The sequence below is a fragment of the Panicum virgatum genome, chromosome 1K, assembly GCF_016808335.1.
Source record: "Panicum virgatum strain AP13 chromosome 1K, P.virgatum_v5, whole genome shotgun sequence".
Lineage (NCBI taxonomy): Eukaryota > Viridiplantae > Streptophyta > Magnoliopsida > Poales > Poaceae > Panicum > Panicum virgatum.
This window is the reverse complement of record NC_053136.1, coordinates 33,286,265-33,304,602: the sequence shown is the minus strand read 5'-3', so window position 1 is coordinate 33,304,602 and position 18,338 is coordinate 33,286,265. Positions and strand designations below refer to the sequence as shown.

General features: G+C 46.6%; 2 protein-coding genes across 2 annotated transcripts; one reads left to right on the top strand and one right to left on the bottom strand.

Moving 5' to 3' along the window:
- Positions 1-1,081: 1,081 nt before the first annotated feature.
- On the top strand, positions 1,082-8,258 carry LOC120703202 (ribonuclease TUDOR 1-like). Its single transcript, XM_039987212.1, has 17 exons — positions 1,082-1,424; positions 2,316-2,481; positions 2,809-2,883; positions 2,988-3,101; positions 3,193-3,297; positions 3,397-3,603; positions 3,677-3,892; positions 3,984-4,091; positions 4,273-4,443; positions 4,537-4,734; positions 4,844-5,206; positions 5,290-5,520; positions 5,596-5,781; positions 5,850-5,927; positions 6,008-6,202; positions 6,478-6,852; positions 7,738-8,258. Exons 2-17 carry the CDS (start codon positions 2,332-2,334, stop codon positions 7,924-7,926), a joined length of 2,961 nt encoding a protein of 986 aa, XP_039843146.1. The 5' UTR covers positions 1,082-1,424; positions 2,316-2,331; the 3' UTR covers positions 7,927-8,258.
- Positions 8,259-8,974: 716 nt separating this feature from the next.
- Positions 8,975-9,682, bottom strand: LOC120656696. The gene has a single exon (XM_039934884.1). The coding sequence runs from the start codon at positions 9,593-9,595 to the stop codon at positions 9,137-9,139; it is 459 nt and encodes a 152-aa protein (XP_039790818.1). The 5' UTR covers positions 9,596-9,682; the 3' UTR covers positions 8,975-9,136.
- Between the last annotated feature and the right edge of the window lie 8,656 nt (positions 9,683-18,338).

Sequence of the window (18,338 nt, the reverse complement as noted above, 5' to 3'; positions counted from 1 at the left end):
TTGATAGACATCACTTCAGTGATTTATTATTTTATATTCCTAAATTTCCCGTCTAGATTTGGTTGAACTGTAGTTTTATATATGATTAGGTAATGACATATGATATGTCAATTTTGTTATTTAATTCAAGTTGTGCTATAGGTTACCTGTTTTGTTACTCTAGAGTCTAGGGTTATTACTCCTCGAGAGTCGAGTCAACGTCAGTTACTCGGGAGATTTAGTGATTGTAAGATTATAAGTATATCAAGAAATAGATGTTGCTTCACATTAAATAGAATATACACGGGCAATACCTTTTTCAGCTGAATTAACAGGCGCACGCTTGTCGTCTTCCCTCGTAACAGTTACGTAGTGGATACGGCAACGCTTCTTCTATTTTTGTCTTTTTGCCCGCAACTCTTAACCGTGCGACCATTACCTTTAATTCACCCGTCATTTTATCATTATCACCGCACCACCACCATATTAGGCTCATCCCTTCTGTCCGTCCTTAGCCGGAGAGATGGAAGGGAAGCATTGTAGGTCATCCCGGTACTCCTACCTATCCAATCAGGTCAGCACTTTGACCAGATGTCGGGAGGGTTTTTCGGACACTAATTAAAAAACTAATTTCAGAACTCACTTGGAAACCACGAGATGAATCTTTTGAGGCCTTTGACCGCATCATTAGCACATGTGGGTTACTGTAGCACTTATGGCTAATCATGCCCTAATTAGGCTCAAAAGATTCGTCTCGTCGTGTACATCCAAACTGTGTAATTAGTTTTGTTATTTAATTACATTTAGTGGTTCATACATGTGTTCAAAGTGGAGGTGAAAATTTTTGGGTGAAAATTTTTGGAAACTAAACGGGGCCTCAACCTAGTCGAATTGCAGGAATAAGCAAAATGTAGCCGCTAGGACACGCCATGACCGAGCCTCGTGCCTTTGACCTCACTCGACGTCCTACTCTTACCACGAAGAACAGAACAAACCAGCAGCCCCGGCCTGCACGGCGGATTACCCTTTCCAGCTCCGCTGCTGCCGTCGGATCTCGCGCCTCCCAACAAACTCCGCGCCCGCCCATTTCCGTGAACGCGAGCGGCGGGCAGGGCTGCCCATCCACCTCAACCAAGCCGAACCGGCCTGCTTCTTCTCCACCTCGCTCGCGTGGCGTCGCGCCCCCTCCCCCCACTATAAACCACCTCCCTTCTCCCCCAGTCGCCTCTCCCCTCCCTCATCTCGCCACTCGCTACGCCCCAAAAACCTCACGCGCTCCCACCCCTGCCCCTCGCCTCGCCGCCGCCCCGGCGAGAGGGGGCGCTCACCCACCCGTGCCCGTGTGTAACCACGCCGGAGCGGAGGTACCTACCCCGCGCCTTATCCGCTCGCCCAGATCTACCTCTGCCTCTCGCCGCGTCCGGGCGATCCCGCCGAGGTTCCAGGTGAGCTCCGTTTCTGCCCTGATCCCGACGCGCGCGCCCGGTTTCGTTGCGGCCTGGGCGGGCTACCTCGCAGATCTGGGCGTTTGGGACCGCTTCCCGGCCCCGATCTGGGCGTCGCCGCCGTGGCCCGCGCTTGATTCGGTGCGGCGCGTCCCGCTCTGCTCGATGTCCGGCTCGCCGAGGCCGGAATTCTCCGGGATCGCGCGGGTTCATGTGGCGCCGGCGCCAGATCTTCGCTTGCGTGTACGGTCGCAGCTGTGCATGGCTTAGAGGGTGGACTTGTGGATTAGATTTTGGTGGGATTGGATTTGGATTTACGCGCTGACTTGGGAGCGCATTGCTCTGCTTCTCTGCCGCGCTTCTGCGCCGTGGCAGAAAGGTGGCTGGGTTCGCGTGACCTCCCGGGAGTGGGTGGTTTGGACTCTTGCGGGCATTTGGGGGGTAGGGGTGGGCCAAATCTTTCGTGTGCGATTCTTTTCGTGTTTCCCTTTAGAGAAACCTGCTCGTGCTCAATAATTCCTGTGTAGGATAAAAGCGGGAGGTCATGGACTGCCAACCTGCGCACTTAACATTCCTGCATACCTGTGACGCTCGCTGCTGAGATTTCAGTTTCCCTTTCAATACATGCAGCTCTGTCGTTTATTCTTCTTTATTTGTTTGATGACAAGTGCAGTAACTGCTATTGTGTGACCGTGAAAACACAGTCTCAGGATTAGTTGAATTCATTTGTTCCAATCAAATATCTGCATATATTTCCCATTTTCACCATTTTAGCTACCTATGGTCTGTAAAATCCCAAAAAATAAGAGTTGCTGGATATGATAGGAAACAAGGCTAAATTAGGTTACTCTAATGTAATAATAATTCCTCTTCTTTTTCGTTTGATTGCAGGGTATAAGCTGCTGTCATGGCAACCAACACAGGAGCGTCAGGATGGTTGAGGGGTAAGGTTAAGGCTGTGACATCAGGGGATTGTCTACTCATCATGGGAAGCACAAAGGCTGAGATCCCACCTGAGAAGTCCATCACTCTGTCCTACCTTATGGCCCCAAGGCTGGTAAGATTCAATCTGCACTTCTTGAAATCTTTGTTAGTAATGTAGGATACCGTTTGCCCTTTTCACCTAACCTCAGTTTGATTTGTTTCGTGAATTTGGTGGAAATTATTGGTTTGTTCTAGGACAACTAGGTTTTCAAGTTATGCTTGTGGATTAATGGAAATGTACAATTCTTAAATAACCACGTTTGTTTGCATTTTTATTATGGAACCTTCAACTTAGGAATATTTACTTAACATCAGCTGTAGCTTCTTTATACTCCACTCATTCCTGAAGTTTTTCATTTTTTTTCTTCCTAATTCACATTGAAAGTTCATGGTGTTCTAGGCTCGCCGTGGTGGAGTGGATGAGCCCTTCGCATGGGAAAGCAAAGAGTTTCTGAGAAAGCTTTGCATTGGCAAGGTGCTAGATTTGAACTTCTTTTCTTTTCCGAACTCGCATATGATTCATTTGTATTTGTAAGTTCCTTTTTCTGGGTAACATAAAATTATAATCTGCTGTTATAGGAGGTCACATTCAGAGTGGACTATACAGCTCCCAATATTGGACGAGAATTTGGTACTGTTTATCTTGGTGACAAGAATGTTGCATACTCGGTAGTTTCTGCTGGATGGGCAAGGGTAAGGGCCATTATACTTTCTTATTGAGTTTCTTTGTTGTATTTATCGCTCTAGATGTGTTATTAATTTCTTCTTCTATTTGTTTAATCAGGTAAAGGAGCAAGGCCCCAAGGGGGGTGAACAAAATCCATACCTTACTGAGCTGCTAAGGTTGGAGGAAGTTGCCAAGCAACAGGGTGTTGGTCGTTGGAGCAAGGTTAGCAATTTTTCATTTCTGTGGTCAACTTCTTTTGTGTTGCATGAGATGAATGTCTTTCTTGATTTCGCTGTTGTACACATCTTATATACACTTCAGGAACCTGGTGCTGCTGAAGAGTCCATAAGAGATCTTCCGCCATCTGCAATTGGTGAAGCAAGTGGTTTTGATGCAAAGGGTTTTGCAGTTGCAAATAAAGGCAAGAGTTTGGAGGCCATTGTTGAACAAGTTCGTGATGGCAGCACCGTTCGTGTGTACTTGCTCCCTAGTTTCCAGTTTGTGCAGATATATGTTGCTGGAGTACAGGTATGCTTCTCATAATGCGATGTTGTTTCTTTCATGTTTATATAAGGTAAATATTAATTAGAAATAAGTCTAGGCTCCATCCATGGGGAGGCGCTCATCAGCACCTACTATTGTTGCTGAAACGGATGGTACTGCTAATGGTGCAAATGGTGAAGATTCTGAGGGAGCACCGGCTCAGCTGACTACAGCACAAAGACTTGCTGCATCCGCAGCTTCTGCTGAAATTCCACCAGATAGGTATGGAAGAGAAGCCAAGCACTTCACAGAGACTAGAGTTCTCAACAGAGATGTAAGCTATCTCCTCTGGTTTTTATTTTCGTCTCCTGCATGAAGAATTTATTGTGTTACTTAGCTTAACTTTCCCTTATAAAAAATTATAGGTGCGTATTGTGGTGGAAGGCACAGACAGCTTCAGTAATATAATTGGCTCTGTGTATTACCCTGATGGAGAGACTGCGAAGGACTTGGCCCTTGAGCTTGTTGAAAATGTATGGCTATATTTATCCATATAATTTTCTTTTGAGTATGCATGGTACCAGGCATCATCATATTCTTACATTAAGTTGTTGTATTTGAATGCATACAAATTTATGTGCCAGTCATAATCACATTCTTAAATTGTTAAATGCGACTGCATTAAAAATTTATGTGCTAACCTTTCTGTTACAGGGTCTTGCAAAGTATGTTGAGTGGAGTGCTAATATGCTTGATGTTGAAGTCAAAATAAAGCTGAAGAACGCAGAACTTCAGGCTAAAAAGGATCAGTTGAGAATCTGGACAGGCTTTAAGCCACCGGTGACAAACTCAAAGCCCATCCATGATCAGAAATTTACTGGAAAAGTATGTCTTGCTTTCTCAATGATAGTGTGTATTCCTCGCAGTCACATAATTGCATGGCTGTAACTAATTTCTTTCATGCTGATCTTTTGACAGGTTGTAGAGGTTGTGAGTGGGGATTGCATTATTGTAGCTGATGATGCTGCCCCATATGGTAGTCCTTCAGCCGAACGTCGGGTTAATCTCTCAAGCATTAGAGCTCCTAGGATGGGCAATGCTCGTAGGGATGAGAAGCCTGACAATTTTGCCCGTGAAGCTAAGGAGTTCTTGCGCACAAGGTTGATTAGCAAGCAAGTACGTAGATGGTCTTGTGATAATCTGGCTGAAGTTATTAGTTTATTATAAAAACACTGATCAGTAGTTTGAAAACTGATTGAGTTTCCCCACTCTATTTCATTTTCAGGTGGCTGTTGAAATGGAATACTCTAGAAGGATCAGCACTGTGGATGGACAGAATGCTGCTCCCACAGCAAACACGGCTGATACCAGAGTTTTAGATTATGGTTCAGTTTTTCTGGGTTCACCTTCACAGGCTGATGGAGATGACGTGTCTTCTACTCCGAGCTCTGCCAGCCAGCCTGGAGTTAATATTGCTGAGCTTTTGCTCTCTCGAGGCTTTGCTAAAACATCAAAACACAGGGATTATGAGGAAAGGTCACACTATTATGATGCTTTATTAGCAGCTGAATCACGGGCTGAGAAAGCAAAGAAAGGAGTGCATTCTCTAAAAGAATCTCCTGTGATGCACATAACAGATTTAACAACGGTAAGGCATCTTCTTTTGTTCCATTAGTTTGATTTTTAAATTTCTTATGCACTAACCTATCAGTGTGGTTCTTGTATGGTTAGGTATCTGCAAAGAAAGCCAAAGATTTCCTTCCCTTCTTGCAAAGGAACAGAAGACATTCTGCCGTCGTTGAGTATGTTTTTAGCGGCCATCGATTCAAACTAACAATTCCTAAGGAGACTTGCAGTATTGCCTTCTCATTATCTGGTGTTCGGTGCCCTGGTAAAGGCGAGCCATACTCAGATGAAGCTATTGCTTTGATGAGGAGAAGAATACTACAACGTGATGTGGAGGTACAACATAATTTGTCTTCTTTGTCTTTCATATGCCTGTTTTCAGTTTCTGAAGGATGCAAGTGATACACGCAGATAGAGGTTGAAGCTGTTGATAGAACAGGAACATTCATAGGTTCACTGTGGGAGTCCAAGACCAACATGGGCTCTGTACTTTTGGAAGCTGGCCTGGCCAAGCTGAGTTCATTTGGCTTGGATAGGATCTCAGATGCATATGTCCTAACTAGAGCTGAGCAGTCTGCAAAGCAACAAAAACTTAAGGTAAGCTTTTGTTTTTCTTCCTAAGGTATACAAAAGGGAAGGCCATTACTGACACTCAAGTTTTCAAGATATGGGAGAATTATGTTGAGGGTGAAGAGGCTTCCAACGGATCCACACCTGCTTCTAAGCAAAAGGAAATTCTTAAGGTTTGTTCATGAAAGATATTGTTGAAACAAACACTCCATTTGTATGGGGAAATCTAACTTCTTGACTTGACACTATTTAGGTGGTTGTCACGGAAGTTCTTGGTGGTGGGAAGTTCTATGTTCAGACAGTGGGTGACCAGAGAGTAGCTTCAATTCAACAGCAGCTTGCATCTTTGAAACTTAAAGATGCACCTGTCATTGGTGCTTTTAATCCTGTGAAGGGAGAGATAGTCCTCGCACAATTTAGCCTCGACAACTCCTGGAACAGAGCTATGGTATGTGCACGGTTACCAAAGTCATAGTTGAATTATGTCTAGTAGCTTATACTCTAGGACTACTGAAATTTCTTGTCCTCTATGACCAAGTGCCAAACATACTGCAACAATATATTGTCACTTATATTGGGAATATTTTTATTTGTGCATCTGCAGGTCCTTCACGCTTACGTTTGAACCTTGTTATCACACCTTACTTTAAACTTTATGCGCAAATTGTCACCCTCTGGTCATTGTAGCGATTTCATTATTAAGTTCTCTCCTGGCTTGTGCAGATTGTAAATGGACCTCGTGCTGTAGAATCTCCAAATGACAAGTTTGAAGTATTCTATATTGACTATGGCAACCAAGAGGTGGTTCCCTACAGCCGTTTGCGACCTGTGGACCCATCTATTTCCTCGTCTCCTGCTCTTGCTCAGCTATGCAGCCTTGCTTTCATTAAAGTGCCCAGTCTAGAGGATGATTTTGGTCAGGAAGCAGCAGAGTATCTGAGTGAATGTTTGCTCAGTAGCTCAAAGCAATACCGGGCAATGATTGAAGACCGTGATACTTCTGGGGGAAAATCAAAAGGACAAGGAACAGGAAATGTTCTCATTGTTACTCTTGTTGATGCAGAGACGGAAAGTAGCATAAATGCTACCATGCTTGAGGTTTGTGCTCTACTGACTACTTCACTTTATTTTCAACTAGTCTTTTGGTGTTCTTCATAGCATAGCATTTGATTTATTTTGAAATATGTGAATCGTTTAAGAGAACATGACTTTCCATGGGCAATGCTGATTTGAACCTTGAAAGCAAACAAGAAACATCATATACTCTCCCTGTTCTAAAATATATGAAGTTTATGACAATAATTAGCTTGGTGCAGACTTCATATATTGAAGAACAGAGGAAGTATTATCTATTTGCATTTCCTTGCCTAAGTACTTCAAGTTAATTGCTTTCGTTGATTTATTCTATGCTGTTTGAATCTTTTAGAAAGACTGCCATGTAGTTGTGCTTAGGGTAGTTAGGAAAACCATTGGCATCAGATTGATAGTGTTGTGGTGGATGGAATGTCAATTGTGCATGTTTTCCTAGGCACCTTTTGTTTGCAATACTATTTGAGAAATAAAACATTATGATTTGCTGGATAAACCTGGGGCATCACACCTGCAAACCATTGTTGAATGCATGCATTCGTACTTTGTCCTTGTTAGCTTTGAAGATATTTAACTAGCTATGTAACTTTTGTCCACGTTTGGTAGAGCATTCCTACTTGCATCCATGTTTGAAGATAGATGGCTGCTTGCTAACTAGTCAGCAAAGATATATATGTTCGTTCCTGACTACTCAGAGGAAAGAAACATATGTTCGTTCTAATTTCTTGCCAAACCTATGTGAAAAGCTGTATTATGATGTCAGTGATTTTTTGTCACTGACAGTGGACCCGGACCCACCTGTCAGGCCCAAAGTCAGGGCGCACTACAGGAGTTGCTTCCGAATTATGACCAGGTCTTCATTTCTGATATTACCTACTCTGCCTGTATCTACAGGAAGGGCTTGCTCGGCTTGAAAGGAGCAAGAGGTGGGACACTAGGGAGAGGAAGACGGCTCTCCAGAACCTGGAGCAGTTCCAGGAGAAAGCAAAGAAGGAACGGCTGCGGATGTGGCAGTATGGAGATGTTGAATCTGATGAGGACGAGCAGGCTCCAGCTGCAAGGAAGCCTGGGGGCCGTCGGTAGAGACCGGGCGTAAGGCTGCGGTCTGGTTAGCTATGAAGTTTTGGACACCAGTGTGATACTCTGCCGGGAGATATAGATGAAAAACCTAGAGTGAGGGGTTACCTTATTTATTCAGTTAGAGCAGAGAACTTAGTGAGGCAAAACTTTCTCAGTTTGAGCACTTTTGATGGCAGGTTATTCCGTTTTTACATCGTAAGATTAAAGGTTAAAGGTACATTTTTTTTCTGTAAACTTAATAAGTCGTGTCTGTTCGCTGCGGTTCTTTGTAGACAAAATATAATGTTGAGAATTGCAGTGAATTAAAATTCAGGATTGCTGTTATTCCATTGTCATATTGTGATTTATCTTGTACTCTTTGCTTGATAGCAATTTTCTGAGGTGCAAATAGTTAGAATGCTTTAGGGTGTATGCTGATCTGCTGGCTGTCAGTTTTGCATAATAGCACGCGCAATTCAAAAGTTCCATTGTTGGGCCATCCATTTTTTGCTGCTCGGATTGATTCGATAGTATCTGCGGCTTGGGAGGTCAAAAAGTAACGGATTTACGAGTTTACAACTTCTTTTCCATGCCAGGGCGGCAATATCTTAACGTACTTGGTAGATTGTTCCGTCCTATAGTATTGTGGTTATTCTAATTATGCCAGGTGAAAATAGAACAAGTCCTGAAAACCTGAAATTTATACACAGAAGTACTTTGAGGTTCTTAAAAATTTTAAACCTGACATAGTTCATGTCTTGATACACTTCGTTGCAAAAGTTGATGTTCAAATTCATTCTACTTCAACTCATACGAAAATGAAAAGTTTTGTCATCAGTGCAGGTTCCCTCGGAATATGTCATTCCGTATGAATTATCTAGAACAATCCTGAACATGAACTTTTGCAGCAAAGTATCTCCGGGATGTGCAAGTTTCAATGTTTTTTTTTAAAACTTCAATGTAGACTTTTGGATAAATTTTCATCGGACATGCAACGTTCTAATTTTGCTACAGCCGGTAGATGTGTTTGTAAACATGTTGAGTTTCGAGATAGTTTAACGCACGTATGGTACCACGAAAGCATGCATGTATTCTTGCTATGTGGACATGTAGTATGTACACAAATGTCTCCATCATACAAAACGATATGAACACACTCCTTACATGATGAAACTCGGAAATAGTCTTTCTAAAAAGAAAGAAACACTGAAATATTAGGTATAAAATAGGCCGTTTACATCACTGAGGTTTTCTGAGCCCTTGTCTCGTGCTCCACCTGGATCTCCTCCACCCTCTGCATCCTCAGCTGGTCATAGAACCTCCTGATGAACTCCTCGGCCAGGCCGTCGATCTCGTTCCCAGCTCCGGCTCCCGGCGAGCGCTCGGGCGACCACCCTTTCCCTGGCGCGATGCACTCCAGCATCTCCTGCGCTTGCTTGCCGCCGACGCAGGGTGGCAGACGCCGCCGCCGCCGTCCACGGCCATTCGTAGCCCTTGGAGGAAAATTGATCGGCGTTGCCGTGCACGAGAACTCGTAGCTGCCCCTGAAGTAGTCGTCGGCGTGTCGCCGCGCCACGGCGAAGCCACCGCCGGTGAGGCCTCGCCACAACTCCCTGCACTTCACCAGGACAGCTGAACCGACACCGAGCATACACGGCTTCTTCCTAGGCATGAACATGAGCTGCAGCTTCATTGTGCTCTCGGGATTATGAACCGATCAAGAAGGAATGAAATGCTAATGATGAGCTCAATGGCATTTGTAGTTCTGCTTCTGCAAAGGTTATCATGGTTGGTACGTACTATGGGCAGCGAGGTACTTGTATTTGTAGGGTTTTGGGAGTAGTAAAGCTTCAAGTGGAAGGATGGCGGATGGAAAAGTGCTGGGACATTTACGTGACAAGAGCATTATTATTGCTTATAAAATATGATTGCCGTACCATTCCATTCTTAATTTCCCGGAAGCGGAGCAAGGTTCCTTGGGGAGGCGCTGATGTGACAATTTTTTTTTATTATGGAACCTGATGTCCAATACCACCCTGCAAAATTTGAGATAAAAAAATTAATTTTGTGTATGGAGAAAAAAAGGACAAATTGTATGATAGGGAAGAATGAACTAAATGGTATAATTTAGGGGTAATATGGACCAAGTTATAGTTTAGGGGTTATTTGGACTTTGGCTATAGTTGAGAGGAGTGATTTAGAATTTTTTCTAAGTTTTTCTCCTGAATTACTTGGAGTTAGAGATAGCAATATGCGGTGCCCAAAGCAAAAACAGTGACAAACTAAAGCACACACCCAAATTTGTGTCTACGTTTTTAATTATGGCGTTTCTACTCCAGGTGGACAACGTGATCAAAATTAATATATCTTGAAGAACATATATAATAAAAGAAGATAAACAATCTCCCAAGAGATAATTAAATAGAAAATACATTATTTATCAGCATAGTACTATACGTGCCGTAGCCTGATAAAGTTGACTGAAACACTGTATCTGTTTCTGACAATAAATCAAGCTTGATGACAATGGCATGATTCAATTTTTTTAATTTATAACATCCAACTTTTTCTATTTAGTTAGTTAGCTCTTCTTTCCACACTACTATGAACTCCTGGCGAGGACAGGAGATTGGGGATACAAACCTAGTCAACCAATGTCAGATGGCACACGAAGATCTGAAGATGCAGTCGATTTTCTACCAGTGCAAGTCTCCTTCGCCACGTATAGAGATCCTAATTTTTTCTTCCGAAGAAAGGATTCTTTCGGTCTGTCACCATCAAGCTGAACAATGTCGGACTAGATTTTCCGCAGCAGCACACAAAGCTTGAGCGCGTTCACAGTGTCCAGTGGCTGAAAAAAATTGTTATCTAAGCGCGTAGCAATTTGCCGGCACTTTCTTTGCTAATCGCTGATGTGTTTGTGTGTAGGTTGCAGGTAATACTGAAAAGGGACTACCCAAAAAAAAATACTGAAAGGGACTAGCGTGGGCGGCGCTAACACGTACTCTAGATGCGTAGAAAAGTCTGAAACACGATGCAGTGTAACTTTGGTGCATTCAAGTGCTGTCGGCATGCCCTGTAAATTGCTGGTACCATTCTTCGCCTGCACTAGCTAGTCAACATCTTATACATGTGCAAGGAGCGAATATTGAAGGTCCAAACGCTACGTAGCAAACATTCAATCGAATTTGCTTCTACATTGTACTCAGAACTTTAGAAGCCGCAGCCACACCGAGAGGAGATGCCGCATGCAAACTTACTCAAGATCCCGTGCAGTTGTGAAGGGATAGAAGAAATGAAGAAACTCGGTTCACATGCATAGTTTGCAATGTAAAAAAACTCTTCCACATCTCCATTGAGGACTAGAATTTCTTTATTTCATCTAATCTCATGTTAATTTAAACGCTTACACATCATGCATTAATCAAACATTACGACCGTCTGCGAAACAATACAATAATAAAGCTTGTATTGAGAGGGTTTGTTTCATTCATGCGAATCATAACACTGTATTTGACGTGGCACCCTTATAAACAACAAAATGACATTTGCCATTAAGATCGGCCTTTTCTTATCCATGATTGGACCTAATACATCTCAATGATTTGGATCCACATCATCCAGATGCTAGCTATAAAATGTTTTATGATTATGATTGCTAGTTGAAAACTTTGTCTTGCCACGATTTGCAAAGAAATTGTTTGCAACATTTTAGTAAAAGCAATGGTCAAGGTCCCAATGAGTAAGTAATGTGCTTGTTTGGCTTTGGAACTGAAGTTTCCCTCTGAGTAGCTAGGCCAACTCCTGGCAGCCGAATTGGTCCTCGTTTTGCCAACTTTGACCAAGATGAACTAATAGGGTGACCAAATAAAGAGGATAGCAACTGGGCCAAATTTTCACACCCTATTAAATGGTAGCCAAAATTGGTTAATAGTAACACATTTTGAAATGTATACAACCTAGATCACACATTTCGGTCGCGAATCAATGATGGGCTTGGGTTCTCACTGGCCCAGTACCGGTAAAGTGGTGTAAAGTTCAAACCATTTACAATTGAAAGGGTCCAGATGAGCAGTAAAGTTCAACAATATTTACAATTACAATAATAATGCTGACTCTAAGCAAGTAGTAGTAAAGCACATATTGAATGGGCCAGGGCCAGGGCCAGGGCTTCCACCAACTTTTCGAGCATTTCCACCTTAGATTTTGGAATTCTTCGAATAGCTTCAATGAGCCACGGTCAGCTGAAAATGAACCATACACATTGAAGCAATACTGCTTGTGTTATAGCTCAAAATTGTACTCCTAAAATCATTTGAACCTTGTTGAATAACAAAATAATTTTGTGCACATCACATAGATATGACCAATGGCCAAACTGTTGCTTCCTTCAGTTGCTTCTCTATTTTGGAGCTTCAACCTCACTAGTCCCAAAATTTCATTCCATTTGGAGTAGCTCATCCATCACCACTATGAAAACGAGTTTTAGAGATGGGTAAAACCCCATTTGTAGGGGCGGGTGTGATACCTGTCCCTGCTTCTCGTAGCTAAAAATGCTATTTGCAGGGATAGATAACGTGCCCGCCTGATCCGCCCCTGGAAATCGATTTATAGGGGCGGGTCACTCCTCACCCGCCCCTAAAAATGGATGGATCCTCTCTTTTTTTTCTCTCTCTTTTCCTTCTTTCCCTTCTTTCATTTTTTCCTTCTCTCTCTCTCTCTCTCTTCCTTTCTTTTCTTTTGCAAGGCAGACTCAACACCATCTTTAGCATGGATGGATCCTGTTGCAGGGTACTCACCGATCTCCCCCACACACTTGGACTTTTTGTGGACCATACCAACAGCCAAGTATACGATGTCGGTGTCTCCTTTAGAGTGTGTTGCATCACTAGAGGGTACCAAGTATGCAGTTGGTGCAGCTCTCATATTCTCAGGCATCGCATGCCCTTCATTCTTTTCATCTCAACCTAAAAATGGTTAGCGACCAAAAATACCCGAGGGTGCATACTGTCCAGACAATATGTTCTTGCTTTTATTATTTAGTAGATTTTTTTGGGTTTTAATGTTAATCCAGGCTATCTCTTGGCAGTGCTTTGTTTATGGTCACATACTCAACCAAGGGGTTTTTCTATTGCAGCCATGATTTGTGATGTAGTCCCCAGCTTCACCAGCATTTGTCGATTTGCAAGGTTAGTGCTCAAATACAACTACAAATCCTGCTTAAATATTATGATAAGCAGAACCAAACACAACCATCCTAAAGGGCGTCAATGATGGGAAGCCCTAAGGCGATCGCATGACTCGCTGCCACTTGTCACAACGGATGAAATATCTCAGAGAAATCAAGGATGAGCATGACCTTTGTGATGAAACATAATAGAACTTCATGCTCATGGTGTAGTTTGGTCTCTGGATAGAGTAACTCGAGAACGTTCATGACCCTATGGTCAAAAAGGATGTGTAACTCTGTGGCCCATAGGAACGATTGTGAGTTTAGGCCACGAGGGAAATGAATTTTCTATGGCCTGATTTTGAGATCCTTAAGTGGAAAGCCTCACGTTTCATCAAAGATGAATGTGGCGGCAAAGCATCCGATAGAAGTCCGAACGATATGAACTGTGTTTGTAACTTCTATCGAGCATCAATCAAAATCTAAGGAATAAGATGTGGGTCTGGAATCACTTGATATGATTGGCATCAATCGGTAATCGAGGACAAGAATGCGAGTTTGCTTCACTCAATTCGATCGGTTTGCCCCAATAATCCCTTGACCACAAAGATGAGTCATACTAACTACGATACAATGGTTAATAATGTTGAGGCAAAATGTCAAGGCATTTTCCTCAGTGAAAAACCTCGGATGTTACCTTGACACGGGAACATCGACTTTCTTATGGTACCTCTTTCAGGAAATTGTGGTTAAAACAGATGAGCCATAAAGAATGACCCTCTTATTCCAACCACTCTTTCCTCAACCTCCCTTGAGACATGGTCTCGAGAAAAATTTAGAAGAAAGCACTATAAGGGAATCTGGGGAAGGGGGTGGGGTAAGATTTGCACGAAGTGCTCTTTCCCACGATTCCTACTGTTCAGGAGAGGTACCTTCAACAGAATTTTAGATATAATCAAGATCAAAGCTTGAATTCTACTGACGATAGTCCTCAGTTGCTCAATGCACTCTCCTTCTAATGGGACATCATTATGCAGATTGTTGTGGGGGTTCTAGGGGTACCCACAGCCGGGTGGCGGAACGCACCCGCCTATTCCCCGTGAGGGAGTACTCGGGGAAGTACTAGGCGATGGGGCTGAATCTACGCTGGGACTAGGACTCAAGAACACATGATTTAGAGTGGTTCGGGCCGCCGGAGCGTAATACCCTATGTCCACTGGGAGATGTATTGTTCTTGGTGGTGTGTATGAACCTATCCTCTGCTGGCCTTGGCTCTTGCCCAGCCTGAGGTTTTCTAGCGGCGCCCCCTCCTTTTATAGATCAAGGGGGAGCGGATACATAGGACGTTGATGCCCCGACAGGTGGGCCCAACGTGACTGTGGCTACAGTGGTAGCGAATCTTTCCTCCGATATGCGTACTGCTGCTCCTCTGACTCAGGGGGGTCTTCTCTTGTCCCATCAGTGAGGCGCCCGTTGGAGTAGCGTAGCTTGCGGCGTGGCCTGCTGAGGCTATTATGTAGCGTCATAATGGCCGAAGCCGAGCCGTCGTATCCATCTGTCACGGCAGGCTGGTAGACGCGGTATGGGCGGCGCCAGCGGCTTCACTGCCTTGGTAATACGCGATGAATAGTGTCCACTGGTCAATGAAACGCCTCAGCTTCTGTCATATCAATGCAGACGTCCACCAACCGCAATGAATGCAATGGTGGGTGAACGTTAGTAAGGAAACCCAAACGGCCATATCTTGCAGACACGTGGCGGCCTCGGACCGCCCCGCGTCCGGTTATTATACAGGGGGTCCAGGACCCTATGAGGGGTCCGGGACCCTGCGGGGGTCCGGTCTCCTTGGGAGGTCCGGAGCCCCGGCTGCTTGGCACGAGTTCCTGCCTCTTTCGGGACACGTGGTGTCTCCGGACCTTTCCCAACTGTGGAACGGTCCGGGTCGCTGCTGGGAGAACAGGACTCCGGACCGCAGGGGTCCGGCTGTTTGGATGAAGTTAAGGATAACTACAAGATCCTTGCCTAGACACAGCAAGAGGGGGTACCCCAGTCCTGGGGTACCGACAGTGGCCCCCGGGCCCACCTCGGGTGAGGTACGAACCCGCAGGTGGGGCCACCATCGAGATGTGTTCCTACGCAAGTTGATTGCGTTGGCGTGCTCATGGAGAGAGCGGGCATCCCGGACCCCTGAGGCCGGTATGCCTGTTGCCAGGTTCAGGTACTAGAGTGCTCTCCATTGGGCGACGAAGGTGTAGGCTTAGGGTACGGAACCAAGCTAAGCGGCTACACAGACTTCGGATCGCTCAGGGAGCAAGCACCTCTTCCCGGACCCGGCTTTTGTCGACCGTGGCGAGCGGTCTCTGCCGGAGCGGGCCACCGGAGTGGACTTGGAGCGACTGTGGCGAGCGGTCTCCGCCGGAGCGGGCCACCGGAGTGGACTTGGAGCGACCGTGGCGAGCGGTCTCCGCCGGAGCGGGCCACCGGAGTGGACTTGGAGCGACCGTGGCGAGCGGTCTCCGCCGGAGCGGGCCACCGGAGTGGACTTGGAGCGACCGTGGCGAGCGGTCTCCGCCGGAGCGGGCCACCGGAGTGGACTTGGAGCGACCGTGGCGAGCGGTCTCCGCCGGAGCGGGCCACCGGAGTGGACTTGGAGCGACCGTGGCGAGCGGTCTCCGCCGGAGCGGGCCACCGGAGTGGACTTGGAGCGACCGTTGCTGACAATCCGATGAAGCATGTTACCGGACCTCATAGTAAGGTGCAAAGAAACCAAGCCTTATACTAGAAGAGAGCCCGGGACCTCTAAAGACAGCAGTCCTGGATACTAGAGTACTTGTAACAGGGTAGTGAAGTATGTAAACTTAGGGTACATTACCAGGCTAAGCCACGCGGAGCTTCTCTACCCCAGGATACAAATACCACTTCTCCAGAGCAGGTCCTTAGGGGTCCGGACTGCCTTCCAGCTAGAAGGGGTGTCTTCACCTGACCACAAGCCAGCAACTTAACTTGGATTGTTAGCAATAAGGGAAACTCCGGTCAAGAGGAAAGAATAGTTAAACCAAGGCGAATAAATATAATCAGGGTGGAGCCTAGGTAAAACTGAGAAAGAAAATCTCCTTTATTATTGTGGTTGTCACGGTATACATCGGAGGTCGGGATTACGAGGTCGGACCTCCACCGCTCCGGACCGCTTTTGCCTGTTTGTGTGATAGGGCCAGAGGTCGGGTTTACAAGGTCGGACCTTGACCGCTCTGGACACACACGTAGACGCCACGCTATTACAAAGGAGAAAATCTCTCATTCCTTTCTTAGGAGTAACCTACGGCTGCATGCTATACAGCGCGTGAAGGCGCCCTGGATGTGCCTGAACCGCATCATCCAGCATCACCTCGGGAGCTCGGGGGACCCCTCCTTGCCTAAGAGCTGTCACATGCTTACATAGCATGAGACAAATTCTTTGGCTTTGAATGGAAGAGGCCCCCTCCCCCTGCCGTCGCCGTTGCCGATGGAAACCAGAGCGCTTGCGCAGCAGATGGACCGGTGCGACGCGTGGAGAAGTGCGGTCGTTCGCCGGCTTGTCCTTGGTGCTAGCGCCAGGGGCCCCCGCGCGAGGAGGCGGGGTCCTGTCTGCAGCAGCACCGAGCAACGCTGAGGTGGATCTCCGGTGCTTGGAGACGGCAGGACGACACGGTCCACATCCTCCGGGATGGCCGTCGGCTCCAGGCTCCATGTTGAGAGGAAGCCTTGAGCCGACACCATGCCACCGCAGAGGAGGTGTGGCCGTTGCTTGAGAGAAAACCTTGAGTCGACGTAGGGGCAGCAGCGCCCAGCGGCGCCTCCGCTGTGCGCCGCTACGCCGGCTCCGAGGTGTCGCAGTGGCGACGCACAGCAGGCGTCGCTGTCGTGCGCCACCGCACCGAGGGCGTTGCTGCGCCGGTGCCAAGACAGCTGGAGTGAGTGTGGCCCTGCCTTACTTCATCTTCAGGTTCGTCGTTGCAGAGGAAGAACACAGCCCAGAGGCCTGAAGATCCAACCTGCGCCCGCACTTCCCCACGGACGGCGCCAAAATGTTGTGGGGGTTCTAGGGGTACCCACAGCCGGGTGGCGGAACGCACCCGCCTATTCCCCGTGAGGGAGTACTCGGGGAAGTACTAGGCGATGGGGCTGAATCTACGCTGGGACTAGGACTCAAGAACACACGATTTAGAGTGGTTCGGGCCGCCGGAGCATAATACCCTACGTCCACTGGGAGATGTATTGTTCTTGGTGGTGTGTATGAACCTATCCTCTGCTGGCCTTGGCTCTTGCCCAGCCTAAGGTTTTCTAGCGGCGCCCCCTCCTTTTATAGATCAAGGGGGAGCGGATACATAGGACGTTGATGCCCCGACAGGTGGGCCCAACGTGACTGTGGCTACAGTGGTAGCGAATCTTTCCTCCGATATGCGTACTGCCGCTCCTCTGACTCAGGGGGGTCTTCTCTTGTCCCATCAGCGAGGCGCCCGTTGGAGTAGCGTAGCTTGCGGCGTGGCCTGCTGAGGCTATTATGTAGCGTCATAATGGGCGAAGCCGAGCCGTCGTATCCATCTGTCACGGCAGGCTGGCAGACGCGGTATGGGCGGCGCCAGCGGCTTCACTGCCTTGGTAATACGCGATGAATAGTGTCCCCTGGTCAATGAAACGCCTCAGCTTCTGTCATATCAATGCAGACGTCCACCAACCGCAATGAATGCAATGGTGGGTGAACGTTAGTAAGGAAACCCAAACGACCATATCTTGCAGACACGTGGCGGCCTCGGACCGCCCCGCGTCCGGTTATTATACAGGGGGTCCAGGACCCTATGAGGGGTCCGGGACCCCATGAGGGGTCCGGGACCCTGCGGGGGTCCGGTCTCCTTGGGAGGTCCGGAGCCCCGGCTGCTTGGCACGAGTTCTTGCCTCTTCCGGGACACGTGGTGTCTCCGGACCTTTCCCAACTGTGGAACGGTCCGGGCCGTTGCTGGGAGAACAGGACTCCGGACCGCAGGGGTCCGGCTGTTTGGATGAAGTTAAGGATAACTACAAGATCCTTGCCTAGACACAGCAAGAGGGGGTACCCCAGTCCTGGGGTACCGACACAGATCAATAAGGGGATTAGTTTTTCAGATATGATCCAAGATTTCCTTCCCTTCAGTCGGATCCTTAAGTAAAAACAAGTCTTCGGAGAGGGCGTCAATCTAGGCTAGTGTGATCGAAAAGTCCAAACAGAAAGTGTTGAAGCAACACACGCTCA

What these genes read in the sequence shown, in the direction of transcription:
- LOC120656696 (XM_039934884.1), bottom strand. Translation starts at nt 9,595, where the DNA reads ATGAAGCTGCAGCTCATGTTCATGCCTAGGAAGAAGCCGTGTATGCTC.
- LOC120703202 (XM_039987212.1), top strand. Translation starts at nt 2,332, where the DNA reads ATGGCAACCAACACAGGAGCGTCAGGATGGTTGAGGGGTAAGGTTAAG. An exon ending in GTGTTGGTCGTTGGAGCAAG is followed by an intron (nt 3,298 to 3,396) that starts GTTAGCAATTTT and finishes TATACACTTCAG; the next exon opens with GAACCTGGTGCTGCTGAAGA. An exon ending in CAAGGTTGATTAGCAAGCAA is followed by an intron (nt 4,735 to 4,843) that starts GTACGTAGATGG and finishes TTTCATTTTCAG; the next exon opens with GTGGCTGTTGAAATGGAATA.